At 41.2% G+C, this 22,742-nt stretch overlaps 1 protein-coding gene across 1 annotated transcript; it reads right to left on the bottom strand.

Annotated features, from left to right (window-relative positions):
- On the bottom strand, window positions 1–21,905 carry pde7a (phosphodiesterase 7A; the record flags this gene model as incomplete). The annotated part of the gene is made up of 14 exons (XM_020599985.1): window positions 21,468–21,905; window positions 20,854–21,004; window positions 8,214–8,274; window positions 6,628–6,660; window positions 5,156–5,245; window positions 4,393–4,556; window positions 4,037–4,100; window positions 2,484–2,680; window positions 1,994–2,125; window positions 1,800–1,891; window positions 808–952; window positions 626–722; window positions 355–435; window positions 1–254 (listed from the first exon to the last, which is right to left on the bottom strand). Coding segments are annotated over exons 2-14 (1,548 nt in total), but the record flags the coding sequence as incomplete, so codon positions are not given.
- Window positions 21,906–22,742: the final 837 nt, after the last annotated feature.

Consider the following 22,742-nt stretch of genomic DNA (forward strand, 5'->3'; position numbering starts at 1 on the left):
CTGAGGTATTTCTTTGGAGCTGGTTCCTCCTGCGGCTGTAGGTGTGTCACCGTCTCTTTGAGCGGCAACACCTTCTGCATCACTGCCAGCTATGCTGGGTTCCGCCTCCTCGGAGTTGGAAGTTTGTTCGTGCTGTAGGCCACCCCAGCTGGCCTTGTTCAGCCCCATGTGGCCCAGCATGGTCTGAGACAGACGAGTGTCAGAGAAACGAGCCCACTCAGCAAACAGCGGCTCCGCCACGTACGTCATGAATCCTGATGGGGAAGAAAAGGCTAATGAACACTAGGAGCTAAATATTAAATACAACATCTAAGTAAAAGGTGAGCACAACAAATACACAACACCACTGCTTACCTATCTGAATGTCACCAACTGTGTTTGTTTCTCTGTCACATAGTGGGCTGACTTCAAGTTTGTGCTTCTTCTCAATGTCTCCTACAGGAGCATAAAGAAAAGTGATACATATGATTATTATATGAACAATGTTATGGCTTACAGAATTATAGAAATAAATACTGAAAAAAGAGAGGAAGGAACTGTGATGGCACCAATTAAAAGTTCAACATGAATAACTGAAAGACTACATCAAATGATGTAAGAGGAAGAAGTAGAAATGAAGATAAACCTTGTTGGAAGAACTCCTCCGTCACTCTCTCACTCCACTGTTTGCTCAGCTCCCACGGTCTGCAGGGGTTACAGATGTCTGCACATTTGAGAGCCATCTGCATGGGGTGGGAAGAAAACCAAAATAAGAACCCACAGGTTTTCTCTGATGTAGAAGTGGCGACTGTATAGGAGGTAAGTGACCTGCAGGATGAAGTGTCGGTGACTAGCATTGCTCAAGCACAGGTTGTCCTGGTCCAGGTGTGTGCGAAACCTGGATAGGTACTCATTCTGTCTGCTGATGTCTGTGGCCAGGATTAAGGAGCCCAACTCCCTCTCCATGTTCAGACTGGAGGGATCAGAAAGTACATTTATTTGACTAAATAATGTTATATAAGCAGACTGTGGCATCTGTCTATAAATCTAATTAGAAAAGTTATTGAAATAGCTTCATTTCCTCATATTCAGTGGTTTTGGAAAATATTCAGACCCCTTCACTTCTTCAACTTTGTGTTGTAGATTCAATTGTAAATGGATAAAACTGCCGTTTTGCCAAACAACAAAAACGAAAACAGTGGAAAAACAAAGCAGAAGAGTCCACATCAACCCTGGAGGCTATGCTTGGTGATGGTATACCGCTTGTTAAGTTCCGATAGTGGAAATGCAGCAAAACTAAATCGATTTGACCTCATTTAGAAAGACACACATCGGTGTATGTAAGGTCCCATGATTCACACTGCATGTCAGCACAAAAACCAGGCTATGACATCCATCCATAAAACAGCACAGACCAAGGTAAGAGTATAAAACTATTTCTAAAGCTCTGTGTATTTCTAGGAGCACAGTGACCTCAATAATAGTGAAATAGAAAAAGTATGGAACCACCAGGACTCCTCCCAGAGTTGGCTGTCAGTCCAAACTGAGTAACAGGGTAAGAAGGGCCCTGGCCAGAGAGGTGACCAAGAGCCCAAGAGTCACTCTAGCAGAGCATCAGAAGTCCTCTGCAGAGCTGGGAGAGCCTGTGATGATTGTGGAAAATGGCAATTTTATCCATTTAAAATTAGATCTACAACACATTATAGTGTGAAAAAATGAAGGGATCTGAAAACTTTCTGAAGCCACTTTATAACCCATCTAACACAGTGTGCAGCACAGATTTCTTGGTGCCCTTGGCAAGATTTCAGTGTCAGACTAACCTGTCCTCAGCAGGCAGATGGGAGAACAGACCAGTCTCTCTGAGGAGGCCCACTGCCGACTTCCAGTGATGGTTTTCCAGAACTGAGGTATTCTACAAGTTCAGAAGGAGACATTGTGCACAGAGACGCATGTTTACAGTTGAATGATAAGTTCTATTAGGCCGAAGTGGGGTTGTTGCTCTATGTGGTCCTACCCTGTACAGTGTAGCCAGATAGTGGTCAGTCTTAACGAGGAAAGGCTGGTTGACCCCAGGATGGTCCAGGTCATGAGTGGCAGCTGCTAGTAGCCCCAGCAGAATGTCACAGGAGGTCAAGGACTTTGCAAGCTGCTCTCACAACAAAGTAATGGCACAAAGATTTTGATGACTGATAAATAAAATGCAAATGCTCTTTCAGTGAAGTACTTTCAGATCAGGAAACTGTACACTGGTGTTGTCACAATACTGGAATTTCTGACTTTGATACGCTGATGTTATTTATGTATTACTATTCAGTGGATGAGTTAACGGTTTAATGGTTAATAGTTTGTTAGAAGCAACACGCCTTGGCTTGAAAAGATTCTAAAAAAGACCACAATAACCTTTGAATTTAGAAAAGTTATAGCCTTGTGATCACTAACATCTAAAGGAGTTCAACATAATTTCTAATGCGAAAAAGCCCAACTTTCTTGTCTTCATTTCTCACCATGGGCTCCCGCAGGTAGCAGTACATGGCCTGTGTGACATCTGCAGCATGGACAGCATTGTGATAAGGGTTGTCGCTGTGGTAGTCCTCCTGGACCATAACCAGGAACCTCCAAAGTTTGATCATGTCCAGCTGGAAGAGCTTTACCAGGCCATACTGGTTGAGCAGGTGGAAGGTCAGGGTGATCAGGCTGTTTCCTGAACAAGACAGATCAGAGTGAGTCATCTGGTCTCTTTTCAGTAAAAGTATAAAACTGCACCACTGATATTGTTACTGTAAAAAAAATTAACTGATTTAACTGGTGTGTCTACTTTCTCTTGACCTGATTCGACTGAATCTACTTATGGCAGAACATATTGTGTGGCCACATTTTGATCTACTGAGGCTACGCTCGATGCAGCGATACAGTATGTATTATGTTTACTGCTCTCCCTACAGCCCTACTAATTTGTGGTTCAATGTAAAGAAAGTGTGGAAGAAGTTGTTGCTTTTTGAGGCCTGTCACCAAAATGTTCCATTTAATGTTGAACAGTTTGTCAGAGTCCACTGAAGCTGTGCAACAACAAACAGATAGAATGGACCCAAAATTGCATAGTATTTTTTCTCTCTCTACAACATAAAATGTAGTGGTTAAGTTAAATAAGTATATCCTCTGTGTTGGCCATGGTATTACTGGTAACACAAAGAATCTAAAGCTTAATTTGACTCTGGATTCCCTAGTCAGCACCAGTGACGTGCGGTGAGGTTGACAGCTGGTGAGGCACCGACTCATTTACAGTCAGATTTATAAATACAAATTGTCTGTTAACAAACACTGCGTTATGTTTTATATCTCATATCAGCATTCTTCACACAAACGTGACCCATATTTAATTTGAGGTTAAAATTTATTCCAATCGAGCTTATTTCTAACTAGAAATAATAAAAGTTTAAGGTCTTACCTTTACTTGTACACGAAATCCATTTGTCAGCTGGTATGTATTACAAACCCTTTTACCGTTCGAATCCAATATTAAAACAAATGTTTTCAATAAAGAAGATCCTTCTGGACAAAAATGTCCAGACTGTCAAAAATGTTTTGATTGAAAGTCCAGATTTGCGAATTTTCTCAGCTTGGAAATGTAATCTTCCATTTTGATAAGGCGGATTGTAAAGGAAATATAAACAAGCACGAAGAAGATTATATATAGAGGGACAGTGACACACTATTTGCATCGCATACAGTTTGTGAGGATTACACAATCCACAGAGAGGCACAGCAAAGTGCTGCCTCATCGCGTATCTCCTCCATGTATTTGAACGGGACATATGGAAATTCTTCTATTCTTTATTGAAAAAAATTCCTTCAACATCGGATTGGAACGGCAAAAGGGCCTACAACACACACCAGCCGACAAATATTAACATTTATTATATTTTATGGTTAACTTTAAGTTTCTTTTCAAGATTGACAGGGGAGGCTCTGCCTCACCTGCCTCCCCTGACCGCACGTCACTGGTCAGCACTACAGTGCTTCTGTTGTTAAACAGTATTTCAGATTATATTTTACATACCATTTGTCAACCTGTCAAAGAGGAAAATGTCAAAATTCCAGGTCCCAACTTTTTCCAGCATGCACTACAAGACAGGGAAAAGAGAAGCACAGAATTAGTGATGTGAAGAAAGCAAATCATGTATCTTTAAAGTGCCTTAGATTTGTGATTTTACTGCCTATTTAGATTTGTGTTATTGCTCATCTACTTTATATTTCACTTGTATTTTGTGGCATTCATAAGTGGCGCTCCACTTTGATGGCAAAGTAAGAATTTCACTGTACAGGGAAAACACATTTCCTAACTGTGCATATAACAAACACTTTGACCTTTATATGTCTTATTATGGTGTCATTATATAAAAGGTGGGGTCATACTGTGGCCTGTCCAGTGTAGTCTTCATCGAGAATGTGAAGGGGGATCTGATGGGGGACTCCTCGCAGCAGGCGGGATGAGTGCAGGTACCTCTGGAAGCTGAGCAATCTGTGGACCCTCCTTTCAGGAGCGGAGCTGGCCGACGTGGAGCCACAGCCCAGCCGTGCTGCTTGCACAGACACAAGCACACATACATAGTTTACAACAGATGTCATATATGAAAAAGTCAACTTTTAGATCATATTTATTTCAAAAGCTCATTAGGCTCGGAGAATCATTTGGGTCACACAAACTCGGTGGTGATCTGACACCACCACAGCGACATACAGCACAAACAGTCATTGCTGACACAGCCGCCCACTCGTAAGCCTTCGTCTGGGATCACACAGCAGTCATGCTTTGGCAGTGGTCTCTCACACATGCACACAAAGTCATTATGTCTGAATAAACTGCGACTGTAGTCTGGAAACCTGTCAGCATGAGGTAGGATTACGTTTGGGTCAAAATGTCAACACGCACTAATTCTTTGAAAAGGTTTGTTGTTTTCTCAAAAGGTCTACGTGAGACTAAAGTTTTGATAGCCAAACTCTCACAAGGTTGACACTAGGACACACCTTGCTCATTTATCATCACAGGTAATACTGTATAATAGCAGTGAATAAACATCTGTTAATCTTGCTGAAGAAGAATAAACATGTGTGACATTTGATACCGAGTGTGATAATGGCTAGAGAGTCAAGGTAACAAGCTGCAGTTCATACTCACTGTGAAGAGTTCGGAAGTCGATGCACAGGTACGGGTGGGAGCTTCTTCGTTCTGGTTCAAATCCCACCTGACTTCTCACTCTCACATCTCCTGGAAGAAATCAGCACCTGTTTCCTCAAGATTCATGCTGCTTGAAAATAAAAGTGTCTGAATGTGCCAAACCAAGTAGTATTTATTAAATTCTGGGAATCTATCTTGCTTAAGTGCGACAAATATGGGTTTTACCACAGGACAATAAACAGAGCACTACATTAAGACAAGTGAAAGTGTATTTGCAAATACCAACACAGTCATATTTTTCCATTACAGGTTCTTTCAACAATTCTTCAAAAAAAAAAGCTGAAATTGACTTTACTGACAATTTTCTAGGATGGATAAGAATTTAGAGCTCAATGATATTCCCTCCACTTTAGTTAACTGCAGATTTTTGTGATGTTATTTATGCTTTATAAGCCGTATTTTGTTTGTTTGTTACTCTCCTGCCTGTCTGAAATGAATGCTAGTGCTTTTACTGTGAAGTACTCTGGAACGTTTGCAGTGCTATATGAATAGTTGTTTTCTTGCTTACAGTGTACAGCTTATTAAAACGTGACTAACCTGTCAATTTAAAGTCAAAGAAAGAAAACCTTTTTGTTGAATTAACAACAATATACCTTTTGGGTTTTAGCCTGAAAATCTCTTTTAAAACCAAGTGTAATCGCTGAATACTAAAAACAGTTTTTGATCTTGGTTTAAATGGCAGGGTGTCATATTTTTGCCAATACAGTAGTGGATATGCATTTACTGTAGCTTGGAGCATGTACAATGTTTGAGATTTTCAAGAGAACTATAAAATAATCTTGTAGTAAACACTAAAAGTGAAATGGGACATGAACTCTATTGGTTCAGTGTGGTAAAACCCATCATTTTGGTACTCCAAGCAAACTAAAACAAGCAAAAGATGTGATTTTGTAAATACTATTTGACCCAGGTCTGGTGTATACTATCCAAATGCGGACACATTCCCAACACAAAAACACACTCCCACATCCCAGAAAAGAGTATTCAGTGGACAGACAAGTCAATCAAACGATGCCATGCGATGCTATGTCAGGACAGTCTGCTCTACTAGTAGTACTTATTGAGAGTGATCTATAAAGTCTATAGTAGTCTATGACTGTTTGTATTAGTTAGAAAGAGAAATTGGGAAAGGCCAGATGGCAGCCAGCCTGCTTGTAGACTGCAGTCTGGAGCAGTGTGAGCATAGTGGGGTGAGAGAATGGTGTTATGACACTGATACAGTAAAATGCAAGTGTGTCATTCCAGGCAATACTCGACACATGGCACGAATCTACTGCACAGTACTGATCAAGGTGCTGAATAGTGCAATGGTATGTTTCTAGCATGGCACTTCTGACTGTGTCATGTGTGCATCAGAATTAAACTGAAAGCAGTCACACAGGAGTGTTCTCCCCAGCGAGCATGTTACTTACTTGCAAACAGCTGTTTGAATACTACAGAAGCTCCTATCAAAATATCAAAAACTAAGAATTACAATTCATGCAACAATAATGCTCAACATTATTTTGAAAAGCTGTAGAGTTGTTGGTATGGATGTGGACAATGAATCCATGTCAGCGGCAGTTCACAGGCAAAACTAAACGATGCCCCACCCCCTCCCACCCCCAAAAACCACACCAAATCATGCGCTCCAAGCCAGTAAGGTAATGTCCACATGCATGTACATCTGTCACATTTACAGATGCATGTGATATAAGGTTCAGCATGTGTGTGCTTGTCTGATTAGAGTGTTCTCAGAGTTACACGGCCCATGTTTCCCCCTGCGATGCATTAGTGCAGGCGCTCTGGGGTAGATGTAGGCCATGTCATTATAACTGATGTGGCGAAAGCTCTGAGTCCTGCTATTTGAAAGCACATCAGCATTAACTTGGCAGACTGAATCCTGGCCCAGGCAAACACCAGTCCGCATTAGCGTGTCTCCTCTCACACTCAATTTAATATAAAATATACAGAGACAGATGCTTTATTCCAGTGACGCATGAGACTGCCATCATACTTAGCTAAGTTAAATGATTAAAAAGCTAAAGCTCCTCCAGTCAGCTCAATAAATTGCTGTTACTGTGACTAGATACATGTGGCAACAGTCAACTCATGGGCATTATCAAGCTGGAGAGAGGCAAAGAACAGCAATATGATGTGAAAGCTACCGTACGGTAAAGAGGGCTTCAACAAAGACATTCAGAAAGCTCCTACTGTTTAATGTACCCTGCCTATTTACGATACATCAGGATGGTAACCTGATATCTAAGAATGATACTGACAGAATGACAGTCTGTCAGCAGTTCTACTCTCTCTCTTACTTTCTTGCTGTTCGTTCCCAACCAATAGCATCAGATGTACAAATTAGGGTGGCAAAGGTTACATGCTAAGGCACATCTGTGTGTGGCAGACTGATATCAGGGCTACACCCAGGCGCTAATCGCACCATTACCCCAAGTAACTTTATTGAAGCCAAGGCTGATCTGGATGCCTCCTAGATGTGTCTCACCCCATCTGCCTAGCAGAGCTATGAGCCTCCATCTTCCTATCAATTCTCCAAAACAGCTTACCCTGGTTAGGGTTGCGCAGGGCAGTGATGGGCAAACAGACACACTTACACACACGCAGTATATACACAAACACAAAAACACTATCCGCCACTGAACGGTTAGTTCGTTTAGAGTTCAAATTAAATCCTGCACTCTTAACAAATCTGATCAAACTTCAAAGATACTCAGCACCACAGAACCTAAGCCTGTTGTAAGTGGAGGTTATCAAAAGGCCAGGGACTGAGCGGACTCCAGACGTGCACTCTACTGTAGTGCATCCCCATCGCTTTATAGTCTCTCTCTCCACTTCTGATCCATTCATTTCCCATCTCACTGCTTTTTAAAGCTACTGTGGATTAAGAAAATGGACATGATCATGGAGGAGATAAACCTAGTGATCTCTGGGAAGTGTGCATGTGGGGCCACTGAATATGCTCGCGTGTATGCAGTGAAAGTGGGGAAACACTTACCTAGCATACGGATGTACAGTGCCGTCTGGTCTGAGCTGTCGTAGGAGATGGCTCCTCGTCTCTGAACAAGGAAAAAGAATCAACAACAGTGGAACTGTTCAGTATAATGTTGCATTGTATTACTACAACAGTGCGATAAGTCCCACCAGTAATTATGTCAGAAATTGATGTGGGTGGTATCACAAGCTTATGCACCCTAGTGTTAATTTTGACACATGATTTAGTTTCAGTCTTTTTACAAAAATCCATATTAGTTTCGAATGTTTGCCTTTTGATTTTTATTAGTTGTCATCTAGCTTCAGTCAGTAAAAACTGAATACAGTTTAGTCAATGTTATCCTGCATTTTTAATATTTGCTGTACAACTTCCTCATCTTTGTGGTGTACTATTACTATGGTTACACATGTTTTTGTGTATCCTGGGGCTTATGGAAAATGGTGTTTTATTTACACAGTGTCCCTCGGCTCTGCAGAAGTTGGACTCGCTCATATTTGTGCTAAAATCCTCTTCACTGGGTTCAGCCTGAGAGGTGAAGCTAAATTATCAGACAACATTAAAACGGTGAGATCTCTGCAGCGAACATTTAGAGATGATTTATGGTTGACAGCCCATATTAATCCTGGAACTGACTTCATTGTGATAGCAACACAAAAGATATTCCCCTAAAGGGAACATTATTGCAACAACTGCATCTACAGCATTTCATGTTAAATTATCCTAATATTTTGTTTGGCGAGTTGTTGCATTTTCCTAATGTGTCCCAGCTGTTTTTTGCATAATTCTATGGAGTGTAGATGAATTTGGTTTGTCCAAGAAACAGCAGATGACAGAGACAGAATGTTACTGAATGTAAGCTTGTCAGCAGTTCGTGAAACACATCAAGTGGTTAATTCAACCCCCTGAACAAGAGGTACTTTGTCCTGCTTTATTGATCAGGAGCTACAGTTTGTGATTCCACAGATGCAGTAGATCATTAAGTCCATTCATCTGTCTTTCACATCGTTTACTTTTAATTTGTTTATTAAAAAAAGAAAGCATTTCGTCATAGTTCTCCTGATGAAATGTTAATTTTTATTTAGTTTGTCTTGTTTTGTCCTGAAAAATAGGTTGTCAACAAATATATTTCGTCATAGTTTCCAGACACACTTCAAAAATCACAAAATACAGGCAGTTTTTTAACATTTGCATAAAGTTTGATAAGGGTGGTGTAATGTTGCTACTGTTGGCTCTAATCTTCTGCGTGTATGTTTACATAAACTGCTACACTGATAAATGTGCTCCAGCTCCATTATCACCTGATACAGCACTTACACCGTTGCTATCAGTCATGTGAGAAACTCGTGTGTGGACACACACACACTCAGCAGTTTCAATAAACAGAAGTTATTTTATATACTTTCCTTTAAATAAAATTAAAAAAAAACTCAAAATGCAGGTAGAAATGCAAAACCGTTTAAAAAGTATATTGAACATTTTCCTTCCCTAACCTCAAACATCCACAGACTGATTCTGAATTTGTATCAACTTACTTTAGTGGAACTGACAAACAGGATGTGTGTATTCACACATCTTGTGGAATACCACTCCTCGGCTACAGAGTATTTGATAAATTCTTGTAAACAATTCATTAATTAACATTCTGAATAGCATCTTGAATCAAAACTCAACACAACTGATAGCTGTATCACAAGAAGACTTTCTACACAGTGGTTACACAAAGTGTTCATTTGTACAGCATGTTTGGTAATGACCTGTTAAATGTTTACACAATAAATGTTTATCTAGATGGACATTTTAAGTTGCATTAGCCAAGATTTTATACACCATCTAATAAATCAAGTGAAAATGGGACAGGATGGGGTGTTTCTTTGACGTCATAGCTAGAAAAAGGGTCAGGAGGGGAAAAGACATACAAGGAGTGGTTTCTGGTGTGGGTTTGAGTCTCACTAGACTCTCTAGCAACTAAAAAGAAATGCTACCCTGCTGCCAAAAATATGTATGCAATATGCAAATAAAATTGATAAGTCGTGCATTTCATCTTTACTTTCATGCCAAAGGTATCTCTCACAAGTGGGCAGCAGCTGAAACTAGCACAGTGTTAGTTGTAGCAAGTTTGACTGTTGTAACTGCACATTTGCTCTGTCAGCAGGCAGCTGCGCTGGGCTGCACTGGGATGTTGGCTAACCTCTCTATGCACTCCATCCTGGCTTGCCTGCACTCTCCTCTGGGATTACCCTCATCTAGGGTTACCCATTCCACAGGGAGTCTGCATGACTGGCCAGTTGGCTCACCGAATGACTCGCCAGCAGACCGGCTGTCTATCTTAAAAATAGGCTAACGTTTAAGTGTCAACTTGCTGATCTGCAGGCTAACTAAAAAACAAAAAACATAGGGATGTAGTCATACAATGGCCCACAAAAACAAAGACTGAACTGAAGCACAGGGATGGAGCTGTAATATCTATCTATATTCTGGGACCATTTAATGACATGTCAACAAACACAGACATGTGCAAATACAAATGTACGTGCTTCTGTACTCATTACTTTATATCCTTAGGATTACTGTGACTCTCCTTCACACACCCACGCGACACTGTTCGTCCTCTAAGTTCATGACAGCCACCAATCTAAAGCTAATATTTTACCGGCTAGCAAACAGCTTGACTCAGGGTGGGTAATCTGCAAAGCTGTATTTTAGTGTCAACAGGCCTCTATGGGTACACAGCACCGGTGGTTAGCGTGAGCATTATAGATTGTGCGTATTTATGCATGGGCTGTGTGTGTGTGTGTCTGTTTGTACTTGTATGGCTAGACACTGGGGGACAGGTTTCAGTTTTGGGAGGGAAGACATTTTGAGCCAGTCGTCCCTTTGTCACATGCCTTCAAAGCATTGTTTGAAGGTTTGATTTTAGAGTTAAGGGTAGAATTAGGTTAAGGTCAGGCATGTAGCAGTAATGGTTAAGTGTTAGGGTAAGGGATAGGGACTACATTATATCAGTGAGTGTCCTCACAAAGATAGCTGTACAAACGTGTGTTAGTGTGTGAGTGTAAGGTTTGTGGTGATGGCAGTAACATGCGTGGGAACTGTATAATGCTGGCTCCAGGGCTGGGAATGGATGAGTGAACAGCCCTGCCAACACATGCCCAAACAAACCTTTTGGCCAGAGCTCCATAAGAGCACACACAGACACACACACGGGGCCAGCCACCAGTTGGCACTTAAGTGTACCCTGGCGTGTGCTCCCATGCGCGCTGGTAAGAAGGAGGCCGCAGTGCAAACACTTGTCAATGTCACATTCCCACTGTGAACAGAGGGGAAAGTCACATTTTACCCTTGAAATGGCCAGCCCACAACCCACACCCTGGTTCTGCAGTGCCAACAGGCACAACAATATTCACCTGCTGCCAACACTCATCACAAAATTCAGTCATATGAAACCGTAGGCATTAGGCACAAGGTACTTGGTCACTGAGAACAGTGGCAATTACTAACTCCTTTGATAAGAACTGTTGTGCGCCTACGGTAAACATTTTAGTCTCCGGTTATACAAAAACATTCAGACATCAGGCAGCGCACAGCTGAATCTCAACCCTCCAGCTAGAAACATGGCTGCTCATATCACATATCCTAAAACCTAAAAATTTCACAAGTTCTGATCTCTGTAGTTCACAGGTGTATCACAGCAAAGGTATCCAGCTTAATGGAGATCTGCCGATAGGTCCTAAGCTGAGTAACATATCAGATATGCATTTCTTAGGGAACTTTTGCAGCTTGGCTTTGCATCAGTTACAATATTTTTTGGCCAATTATGTTTTTTTTTTTTGTTTTTTTTTTTAAGTCCGACCTGCTGACTCCATTTTTCTTTCCTTCTAAGAACTGTAATTGACAGCATACACAAACATGTTTGTAACTTTTTTTTTTTTAATGAAAAGTTTAATCATAACACAAATATGATAAAACTGATGAGCCGTAGTGGTCTGTATTGTCCCTGTAGCCTCTGGCATCAAACAAGGCAGGGCTGGGATTACATTTTGTTTTTTGCCACTTCAGGCTCATGTAAACCTGGGGTGTAACGGGAGAAATTCCACTCACAGCACTATTAAGGAAATAAGTCATCATCCATCTCTGACATAACCCTGAAACTTTAAAAAGCATCCAGAAATATAAAGAGCCTTTTGTAAAAACCTTTCCAAACTGTCCCAAGCACTGTTATTCCAGAGAGGGGTATTCAGTCAAACTAAAATTAAGTACTTTGTACAGCCTAGCCTAAATTGCCATCCACATTTGTCAACTGGATTGTATCAGTAAATCTATTATTAAACAAAATCTCAAGTGAGGTTGCTAATACAGTTAAAAATTGTATATGTAGAATATTTTTTACAGGACAACTATTGAATTTTTAATAATAAGAAGCACCAAATTGGATTTAAGCAAAAACACATATTGTGGACAGGCACTTTAGTTGCATTTAACAGATGAATAAATTGTTGCAGACCATATTTTTCCTGTTACTTTCCATTGACCTTTATAAAAATATAGGCCAATTATTATTATTTTTGAGTAACATATGGAAAGATGTCACCTGCTTTGGGCGTCTTTAACTGAATACCTATAGCACTGCAGTCAGCTGGTGTTTGCTCACATCAGGCTGAGAACAAGTCAAACTCAGTTTTGTTTGGAGTTTACTGCTAGCCTAACAGCCGGCTCATTGTGCTCCCTGCAATTCCACATAAGCGCGTTTACATACAGCTCTTTCTTATCTCAGCTTAGTCTCGCTGCCTGGGGGCATGCAGCCTCAGATTTCAGAAGTCAGGAGGTCACATGACGGCAAGACCTTTGACACAGTGAGTGTTTGTCATTTTGATACTAACAACAAAACAAAGGTTGAGAAATCTCATGAAATTCTGCCAGTAACGGTGTGCTGAACATCTGCTTTTTGGCCCCCATTATCAGCTTATTGTTTGCTCAAAGCAAACAGTATTGTGTGTGTGTGTGTGTGTGTGTGTGTGTGTGTGTGTGTGTGTGTGCGTTTAAAACAAAAGCCCCCTGGCTGAGTTGCAAGAACCCAAGTTCAAAACAGCTCAATGGTTTTTTTCAAACAGGCTCTGTTGTCCTCATACCATTGTGCCTGAGTTGATCTTGCAGTCTGATGTCTTTTGAATCATATTCAATGGCCCAGTGCACAATGCGGTATTCTCACACTTCCTCGTTTCAAAAAGACATAAAACCTCCCTTTATGTAATTCAGTTTTAAAATTGGGTTTAGCTGAGGGCAGGCCTGTTGCACAGTCAGTAAGTCAGCTGGGGCCAAGCAAATGAGGAAGCCAGCGGTATTACTATAAACTGGCATGAGAGAAACAAAGCAGCACGTACACGCACACCACACACACAAAAACACATGTAAATTCCCAAGATAAGACCAGTTGGACTCAGCACGGTTTCATAAAATGAAAGCTTCCCTCTGAGTTATGACTTCTTGCTGTGCCGTGTTGTGTGGGACGGCACATTCCAGTAACTGAGTGCAAGGCCATAAACACAGACAGGTTTGGAGTATGTGAGTGTGTGTTTATGCCTCAGCTGCTGCATACACAAAAGCCCTAGATGGAGTCTACCTGTTGTGAGTGTTTATGGAGAACACCGCTCACTCTGACACACTCAAGTTGTAGTGACTTTTTGAGAGAGACCTGCGGTGAGTTGGTCTGATTCCTTTAGGTTGTACATAGTCAGTTGCCCAACACAGGCGGCTGCATTGGCGGGGGTGTGTTTCATTTACTGGTAAGACAATAAAACACCATCCAGGAAGTACAGCTGGAGGACCATAGTTATGTATTTAGAGCTTATTAGACACCAAAACACAGCACAGTGCTTTGTAATAGTCACAGGCAGGACCGTACAACACTGAGAAGTTATCCTGATGGCAACTTTTATCTTTGGTTGTGATGATATCAAGGAAAACATTAGAAATACAGCATCATATTACAAAAGTAATCCACTAGGGAATGCAAATGAACATGACTGGCCAGTCACGTTGCGTTGCAGAAACCAAACTGAACTATTTTTCCCCACATGAAGCTGCTTTGTGTTGGCAAAGCCCCCGTGATGCCAGCCTCTGTACATTCAACTGAACAAAAAGAGCTGTTTCTCTCTTAGCCAGTGTATTTCCCAGTGTTATCAAAGAACAAAGCCGTGCACTACAGAAGCACTGACTGCAACTTTCTTGGTCAATTCCGATTTATTTATTTTTTTAAGGTCTGACCTGCCAATTCTTATTTTCTTTCTATGGACTGTAGATACAAATATGATACTTTTCTTTAATTAAAATAAACTAAAATGTGGTATTAAATAAGTTTTACATTTTCTCTCACTCTCACTAAAACAGATCTCAAAATAAAAGTGCTCCAGGGTACATGAGAAGGTCACTTTTTTAGTTTTCAAATCTCAAACTGAAACTTAAGTGTAATATGTGTAGTCTATTTCTCCAAATATAAACAGGTGCAAGAGATAATAAAAACCAGAATGTCTGTTTCATCAGTCCTACTGAACACTCAGTTCTCTTGAAAGTGTGTAGTTTATTTGCTGTGTTTTATCATGGGTTGGGTACACTGTACATATACATGGATTTCAAGAGTAGCCAGTATTTTCCTCACCGTGCACTAGTTTTGGGCCATACGTTTTCCTCCTCCAAGGTGTTTCCATAGGCTCCTCTGTCTGCTTTTTGTACAACAAGCTCTTCCAATGTGTTAGTGAACACATGCCCATTATAGACATGAGTGTGAGGGTAGCGTGAGGTGCACATCATGCATGTAAGTCTGACCAGCACAAAACTGGATATCTCAGAGTGATTGGCCGATCTGTGCATCTTTACCGAGCATTGCTTATTTTTTACCGGCAAGTACAGAGTCAAGAAATCATTTAAAGGGGAACTCTGCTGATTTCAATAAAGGTAAAAATTCTAGAGTTAAGTGATGGGGGAATGAGGAGACTTACTTCATATTTTCACAAGCTGTGTTCCCTGCATAAGAACGTTATTCACTTCATCCTCATGCTCTTACTGCTTCCACAGGTCAACTCGATGCCTTCTGATCAACACTCAGAAATCTTCATCTCCCAAAATGGGCTAACAAAACCCAGAAGTCCAGGTCCAACAAGAGTGCCTGTGGACCGCTGCAGTATTTTGGGGTTTAAAACTAACAATATCTCATATAATCTCATATTTCTATAGGGCCATAAAGATGAAGAATATTCAGCTCAGCAGCTGGCCCCTGACCTTGTGTCTGTTACTGGGTTTATGTGTGGGGCCACATTCTCACAGCCACTTGCACTCAACACCGCAGCACAAAAACAGTTAAAATGAAAATAGGATGTGGGGTTAACAAACAGTGTCATATATATATATTCTTTTGGCAGTTCAAGGGTTAAAGTTTGTGTGAAAGGTTGTGAAACACCGGGCTCAGACTCTGAACGGCTCCTTCAGCATTCTTACCACATCCTGAACTGACGTCAATCCGATGGCAGTGTGCAGAGAAACACACTTTTTATCGGTAGTTAAAATCAACAAAGTAACTCCTTAAGAAAGAAGCACTAGTATATTCCCTTATCACACTCTTTGCAGAAACATCTATGGTGTGGATGAAACCAGTAGTGCTGCCTCTCACCTGTCACATGCAGGCCTATCATCATCTCCTTTGCCGAAACATCTAATGAGAAGGAGTCAGTGTAGGGTTAGCAGCCAACATACTCTTGATGGTATCTTGATTGTATCTTTGACTGTGATATGATGGACTGAGCTGACAGCAGATCAGTGTTTCCATTCTAAGCTGCTTTCCTCCCCTTATCACCAAAAGCCATGTGATTGTTCAGACCACATCAATATTGTGCATCTCTTTATCGACTTGTTTGTTTTCTTAAAAGATATCATTTACCCAGCCTCATCAGAACCATAAGACTGTGTGAGTGCATTACTAGTAGCCTACCAAATCATGACAGTCAGACACATGGCACAGAAATAGCCCACACCATGTGCAAAATCTCTGAGATGAGTGCAGTGATGTGATTCTGGTCCTGCACCAGACTCTTCTATCCCAGTCCTGTGCTTACCCTTCACTCCAGAGAAGCCAAAGATCGTCACTACATACAAGTAAAAGTGAAATACTCTTCTCCCTCGCTTTTAATCGACAAGATGCCAACACGCATTGCATTTAAAGAAGAGGCACTGCAACAAAATTTTGTTAATGCCGTTTTCAACGCCTCTTCAGCAGAATATTTACACCCAGTCACAAGCATTCCACGACCACAGAGTGACATATTCTTCTGAGACACTGTTGTGCCTTTAACCCTACTCTTTCGCTCTCTGTTTACAAGAGGAAATGTCTTCGTCTACAAGGGAATTGGGGGGTGGGTGGGTAAGAGGAAGAAGAGAAAGAAAGTGAGGGAGCTTGTGAGTGAGTGGAACAAGATAGCAAGAGAAAGAAAAGAAACTGAGACTTCAGCCATCTGTGAGTCTGGCAGGAAGCCAAACCACTGCCCACAAAGCCCAGGCACATGCCTAACTGCCTCTTTCTGCAATGGCAGTCCAGCCTTGCTTCCACAATCAACAGGCCTGTGGAACCACACACAAAAACACAGCAGCCACCAAGGACAAATGCACCCTTGTGGTCATTAGCAGGGCCCAAAAGCACAATATTTGTAGAAGTGTAACTGCTCTATGACAAAGGCTGGGTGACACAGCTACATGCATGTTGAATTCTGCCAGTGTTCAGGAGACCAAAAAAAAAAAAAAAACCACACAAATGACTGTTAGGTCTTTCTGCTGATCTACTCAATCCCTTGCTACCACTGTCTTATTTTTGCACAACACACAGAAGTGTTTCTAGACCTTGTGCGATTTAACAATGTCTCCATAAAAATAACATGCAGATTATTATTGCTTCACTGGAAACTCACTTAACATTACAAAGTGCACTGCTTGTTGCAAATTACCCATTTTCTCACAACCAGCAGCACAATAACTGCATACTTCACACCTGCCGACTGAAAATGAACTTGGTCCACTCATAAAATCAACCGGTGAACCAGACCAAGATACACAGTAGCTTTACATTTATGTTTCTTTGCAGAGGCTGAGCAGTGTAGCATTATCCTGAGATGGATCTTCTCCCAAGGTTTTGGGATGTCTCCAGGGATCCCTCCTGAAAAGTAAGGCCAAGAACCACCAAGGCACAGCACAGGACAGCTCCAGACCCTTGAATTAGGCTTTAAGTCTACCTAAGGCACAGCGTGATAATGGAGCGGTCAGCCCGGTGACAGACTGGCGACCTGTCCAGGGTGGACCACGCCTCTCGTCCAACGCCAGCTAGGATTGGCTCCAGCACCCCACAACCCTGTTCAGGATAAGCGGTATAGATAAAGGATGGATGACTTTGACTAGGTATTCATGACTTGAGACTTGAGTTAGCCTTGAGACAGATGACTCAAAATTACTTCCCTTTTATTTATTAAATATTTGCATTTTTCTAGCTATAGAAGTCATATTTTGTTTTTGAAACACAGTTGTGCGAGTTCTAGTGCAATGTGCGCAAACCTGGCAACCTACGAAGCAGACCAGCAGAGGGCAACACAGAGCACAGGACAGCTATCATGGAGGGGCCTAGTCCTAATTTAATCAAATTTGGATTCAAGGATTAGGTTGGAGATAACAGCAGTATGCAGCAAAAAAAAAAAAAAAAAAAAAAAAAAAAAAAAAAAAAACCCACCACCACAACATCCAACCTTATCTGTTGCTACAAAACTCACAAAGAAAGGTTAAGTATAGTATGTGAATGTGTACTTTAGCGACGTTATTGGCTGGTCAAACATTAGCCAGAAAGTTAGCGTAAAGTTTAAGCTATTAAACTTGGCTTCCCATAACATTATCAGAATTTTGTATGGCTTTACTTGTGACTTGCTTGACTTATAGTAGGAACTCAACTTGACTTCCTTCATTCTCACTGCCGTAACTTGGGACTTGCTTGAGACTTCAAGGTTAAGACTTGCACGTGTGACTTACTCCAAAACAGCATGCAAAGACCAAGGTTAGAAAAAATTAATTTATTTATTATAGATTAACCCCCCCCCACACACACACACACACACACACACACATTAAAATATCTCAAGCTTAAAGGAGTCCAGTGTCCAATCCAGATAAGAACAGTCCCTCCTTAGCTTGGCTGTCACATGTGGATGACCTCCAATCCCTCGCAGCCTCAATGCATCTCCAGTGGAGGAGGGTGAAACTAGATCAGAAACTGTCCCAACTCCCCATTTCATATGGTATAGAATGAGACAGTTTAAAATACACTGCCCAATAGGAAACAGCCAAATCTATTAACCAAATACACTACAGCTAAATATCCATATAAAGCACCCAAAATATCAAGCCAATGAAAACACAAAGGAAGGGTTGCCTGTAACCCGGCCAAAGGTTGGCATAGTCAAAGTGGCGTTCTCCATACTCTCCATAAGTCCTTCTTGCCATCTTCTCATGACGTCTGTGAGCTATGCTTCTCCCCAGACTGGCTCTCCACACCTGCCTCGTGTCTCCTTATTAACTGCTGGGAGACAAGTCAAGAGACCGCCACACCTGCTGATCCCTATGCAACAACTGCAACCTGCAGACCCAAGTGTTTTCTTTTCCTCAGACTACCATCATATATACTCTCTCTCTCTCACACACACACACACACACACACTGTCACTCCATGACAGAACACCATGGGGAAGGAGTTCATTGCAATTTTTCTCAGAGCTTACATTGCAAGCACACGCATCACAGTTAGGTCAGCCAAGTGCACTTGACAATGGATGCTCGTATACAACAGTGCCTCCGTGTTTGGCTATAACATTGGTGATGTTACAGTTTTTCTGTGTATATGAGAGTAAAACAAAACATGACCCAAAACATGAACTGTTTCTGTGGCTGATCTTTTGCGTCAGAAATATAGGGGGAGGTTTTTCGTGGAATAATTTCATAAGTTCTAGATTCAGAGAAAGCAGGAAGTTCATTAATATCAGTGTAGCACATTACTTGTGACAAAAGCAGCAAGTCCCATGAGTAAACTGGGCTACGTACTGTAGGCGTCACACTGTCAGCACTAGCTAAAGTGTAAACCACGAGGGTCTTTATCTATGGGCAACATGCACAAACGCAAAGTGGTTTTAGGAGATGGCTGGCTGGTGGGTGCTTTAGGTCTAAGAGATAAGAAATTTTTGTGTGGCTGTGCAAGTTGAGTGTATACTGTGTGTGGCAGGGCCTGGATATCCAGCAACCACATATAAGATTCCTGTAGAGTATGAATTTATTTAGTAAAAAAGGTGCTGCTTCTAAGGGCCCAGTGATTCATACAGCCAAGGGTGTAGTTCTGCATACGGACAGTGGGGATATGTCTCTAGCAATATTTTGAGAGGACCAAATGTTTTCTGCCAATATTTGAGCAAACTGGTTCACATTATCTTTGGACCAAAGTCACAGTAGATCATTACAGTGTGCCTTCTTTGAGGATAACCAGTTTAGGCATGCTATGGCTATCTGAACGTTACGTGCAAATATTGTATTTACTCTGAAACAGGGAGGAGATAGCTCGTGGTCAGTGTGCTAACAATGGTAAGTTTTCAGGGCTGTCAGTTCATACCTCTAAAGCATGCGGAAATGGCCTTTCTTTATTATCTGCATTCCACAGCACACATAAATTTGTCAGTGTCACATCTTGTCCTCTGTAGATATTCCACCAAAAAAAAAAAAAGAAACTATTACTTAAGCTCTTCACCATGCAGAGCTTAGGTTATAGGCTAGGTAGTAAACCAAACACTAGCAACGCTGACTTTAAATGAAAGCCTGCTAGCTATCTAACATCACTAGTTTCACTTGGCAACTCATATTAGTTAACCACATTACCTAATGTCAACTTTATCTGTACACTAGCAGTCACATTGCTAGCAGGATTTAAGATAAAATGGACAGATATATCAAATTATGAGTTGAATTATAGTCTAGAATCCCTATGAAAGTGTCACAATTAATGAATTATTTTGTATGCAGAAAACAGCATCAGGCTAGAGAGGTAGAGCAGCCTGATGAGGAAACAGGTGCATCTTCAGTGTTTCAGGTGAGGTCCTAATTATGAATTATAGTTTGGAATTAGTAATTATTGTAATATTCAGGAAATATAACCTTTGAAAGTCAATATATTACGCCATGAGTTTGTTTCAAAAAAATATCTTACATCAGAACAAGCCAACTTCATATGATCCTATTAACTCATATTTAAAATCGCCCTCAAAAATAAAGTTTAACCATATGTCTGTAAGCTGGTCATCATGCATCATTTTCATAGGAAACTCAGAAAGGGCAGGCTGAGGGCCAAGTAGCTGAATCTTCAGGGTTTCAGATGAGGTGCCAAAATGATACTGCAATTAAACGCATGCTATTAGGAACTCACTGCAAATGAATTGGATAAAATGCAGAATTATATCCAGGGTGGGGGCTCATGTGTCTCTACAAATGTTGAGACCAAACCTACACCCTTGCTTACAACCACTGTGACTAAATAATAAAAAAAATGAAGTAAAACATTGTTTTTATTTTTAATTCATTTCCTTACCTGTGACAGCTGCCTTGGATCAGGAGCCCCAAAGAGAGAGGAACTGGAGCTGAAACTGATGGCTCCCCTCCGGCTAAGGACATGCTTGGGAACCGGCCTGTCTAGAGGCAAAACCGGCAGCTGATAACATACTTCCATTGAACAGTCAGGGCTGGATCCGGATCAAGAATATAAAAAAAAAAATCAATTATGTAATGAAAAGGATGACACGTGCACTGGTGATTTAGATTATCTCCAAAAGCCGAAAAAAATTCAATATTGTGGAAACGATCTGTTATCGAGCTGCAAAGTATTTCTGTTCATTATGAGCGATTCAAAACTTGTCCAGATCGCCTTCACTGATGCTGCGCCTTATATGCCTCCATCGTTTTAAAACCTTTGGTGTCATTCTGTAGGCAATGTAATATTTCATAACGCTTTTGCTCCTTTTATTCTCATTTTACTAAAATCCGGGCCCACGGACGACGAGACCTTCTTGCCATTTTCTGGGTCTTTATGAAAACGCTTCCTCATTTTCAAAGCTGAAAAAAACGTCCGCTCATTTGCGCTTCGTGGCGTTTACAGATCCGCAGATCACAAATCCAGAAATGAAAACAAAAGGCACGAGCACTTACAAAATGTGTCATCGACATATTACATTGTGTGCAACTGCGGTGGATGAAGTGAGGCAGCTGTAGGATGTGAGATCTTGTCAGCCGTGACCGGGGGGTTTTCTCTCATTCAGACATACGCTGCTGCTGCTGCTGCTGCTGCTGAAATACAATCAACATGTAGGGCTTTTCCGTCTTTTTTTCAGAAGCTGCATGATGAAGGAGCAGTTCACAGGAGCAATTCGCCGCTGATCGTAAAGCACAAAGTGTTTGGCTCTCAGAGGGGAAATCCGACGTTTTTCTCATTCACTGCGATTCCAGTGGCTTTAAAGGAAATGTTATGACACGTAACACAAGACTACCGCCCAAAAATGGCAAATCAACAACCTAAAGTGTGTTTATTTTCCTACAATTACCTAACTATCGGTCTAAACATTAGCCTACTCTATGGTTTAAAAGCACACACCACCTGCCAGAGATGGTGCTGTTGGAGCAAGCAAAAACGCCCTTGTCTAAGCTCGACCAATGGCGTGAAGGTAATTATTGTAAACTTAGCGCTGATTGGATATCGACGCTTGCAATTTATGAAACGATTGTGAGGATTAGCTATGCGGTCAGGGCGATCCCAAGACCTATATGAGCAGTCGGTTACAGACCGTGCAGACTTTCTCATGGGTATTCCTCACCACCGGGGCTTGCCCTGCCTCATTGCCAGTGATTACCTTCCTCCCATGACTCACTCAATGGAAAATTTGTTCATGCACAAATCAAATACAGAAATTTTGTGAAATCTTTTATGTATCCCTTTTAATTAGATGAAAAACGCATTAAATGGCAATTATTTAGCCTTTTGTCTTTGAAAACTGAATGATTTGTATTTATGTATTCATTTTAAAATACAATCACAACACAGCAACGTGAACAGGTGTATTGCATTTCACTGTTGTCCAGCAGTGGGCAACACAGACGTGCCAAAACAAAACAGTTATCAAAACATAGTTAAATGTACCAAAAGTTGGAAGAGAAGTCCTATTGAAGCCCAGTAGGCCTGTTCATATTATATGATGATGTGACCTATCACTGGGGCCCACAGTGTGTATCAGGGTGCGCTGTCACAAATCTGGTGGGCCCCTCAACGGGCGATACCATTCAGACCTAACCTGCAGTACAGGACATTTTAAACTGGCTCTAAAAAGCTGCTTTTAACATCTACCCTCACCCAAGCAAAGAGTAAATTCTCGGCAATTTGACCCAGCCTTATATCAACACTGACAGCATGTCAGTTATATGATCATTCCT

This window comes from Monopterus albus, unplaced genomic scaffold (assembly GCF_001952655.1).
Source record: "Monopterus albus unplaced genomic scaffold, M_albus_1.0 scaffold44.1, whole genome shotgun sequence".
NCBI classification, from domain to species: Eukaryota; Metazoa; Chordata; class Actinopteri; order Synbranchiformes; family Synbranchidae; genus Monopterus; species Monopterus albus.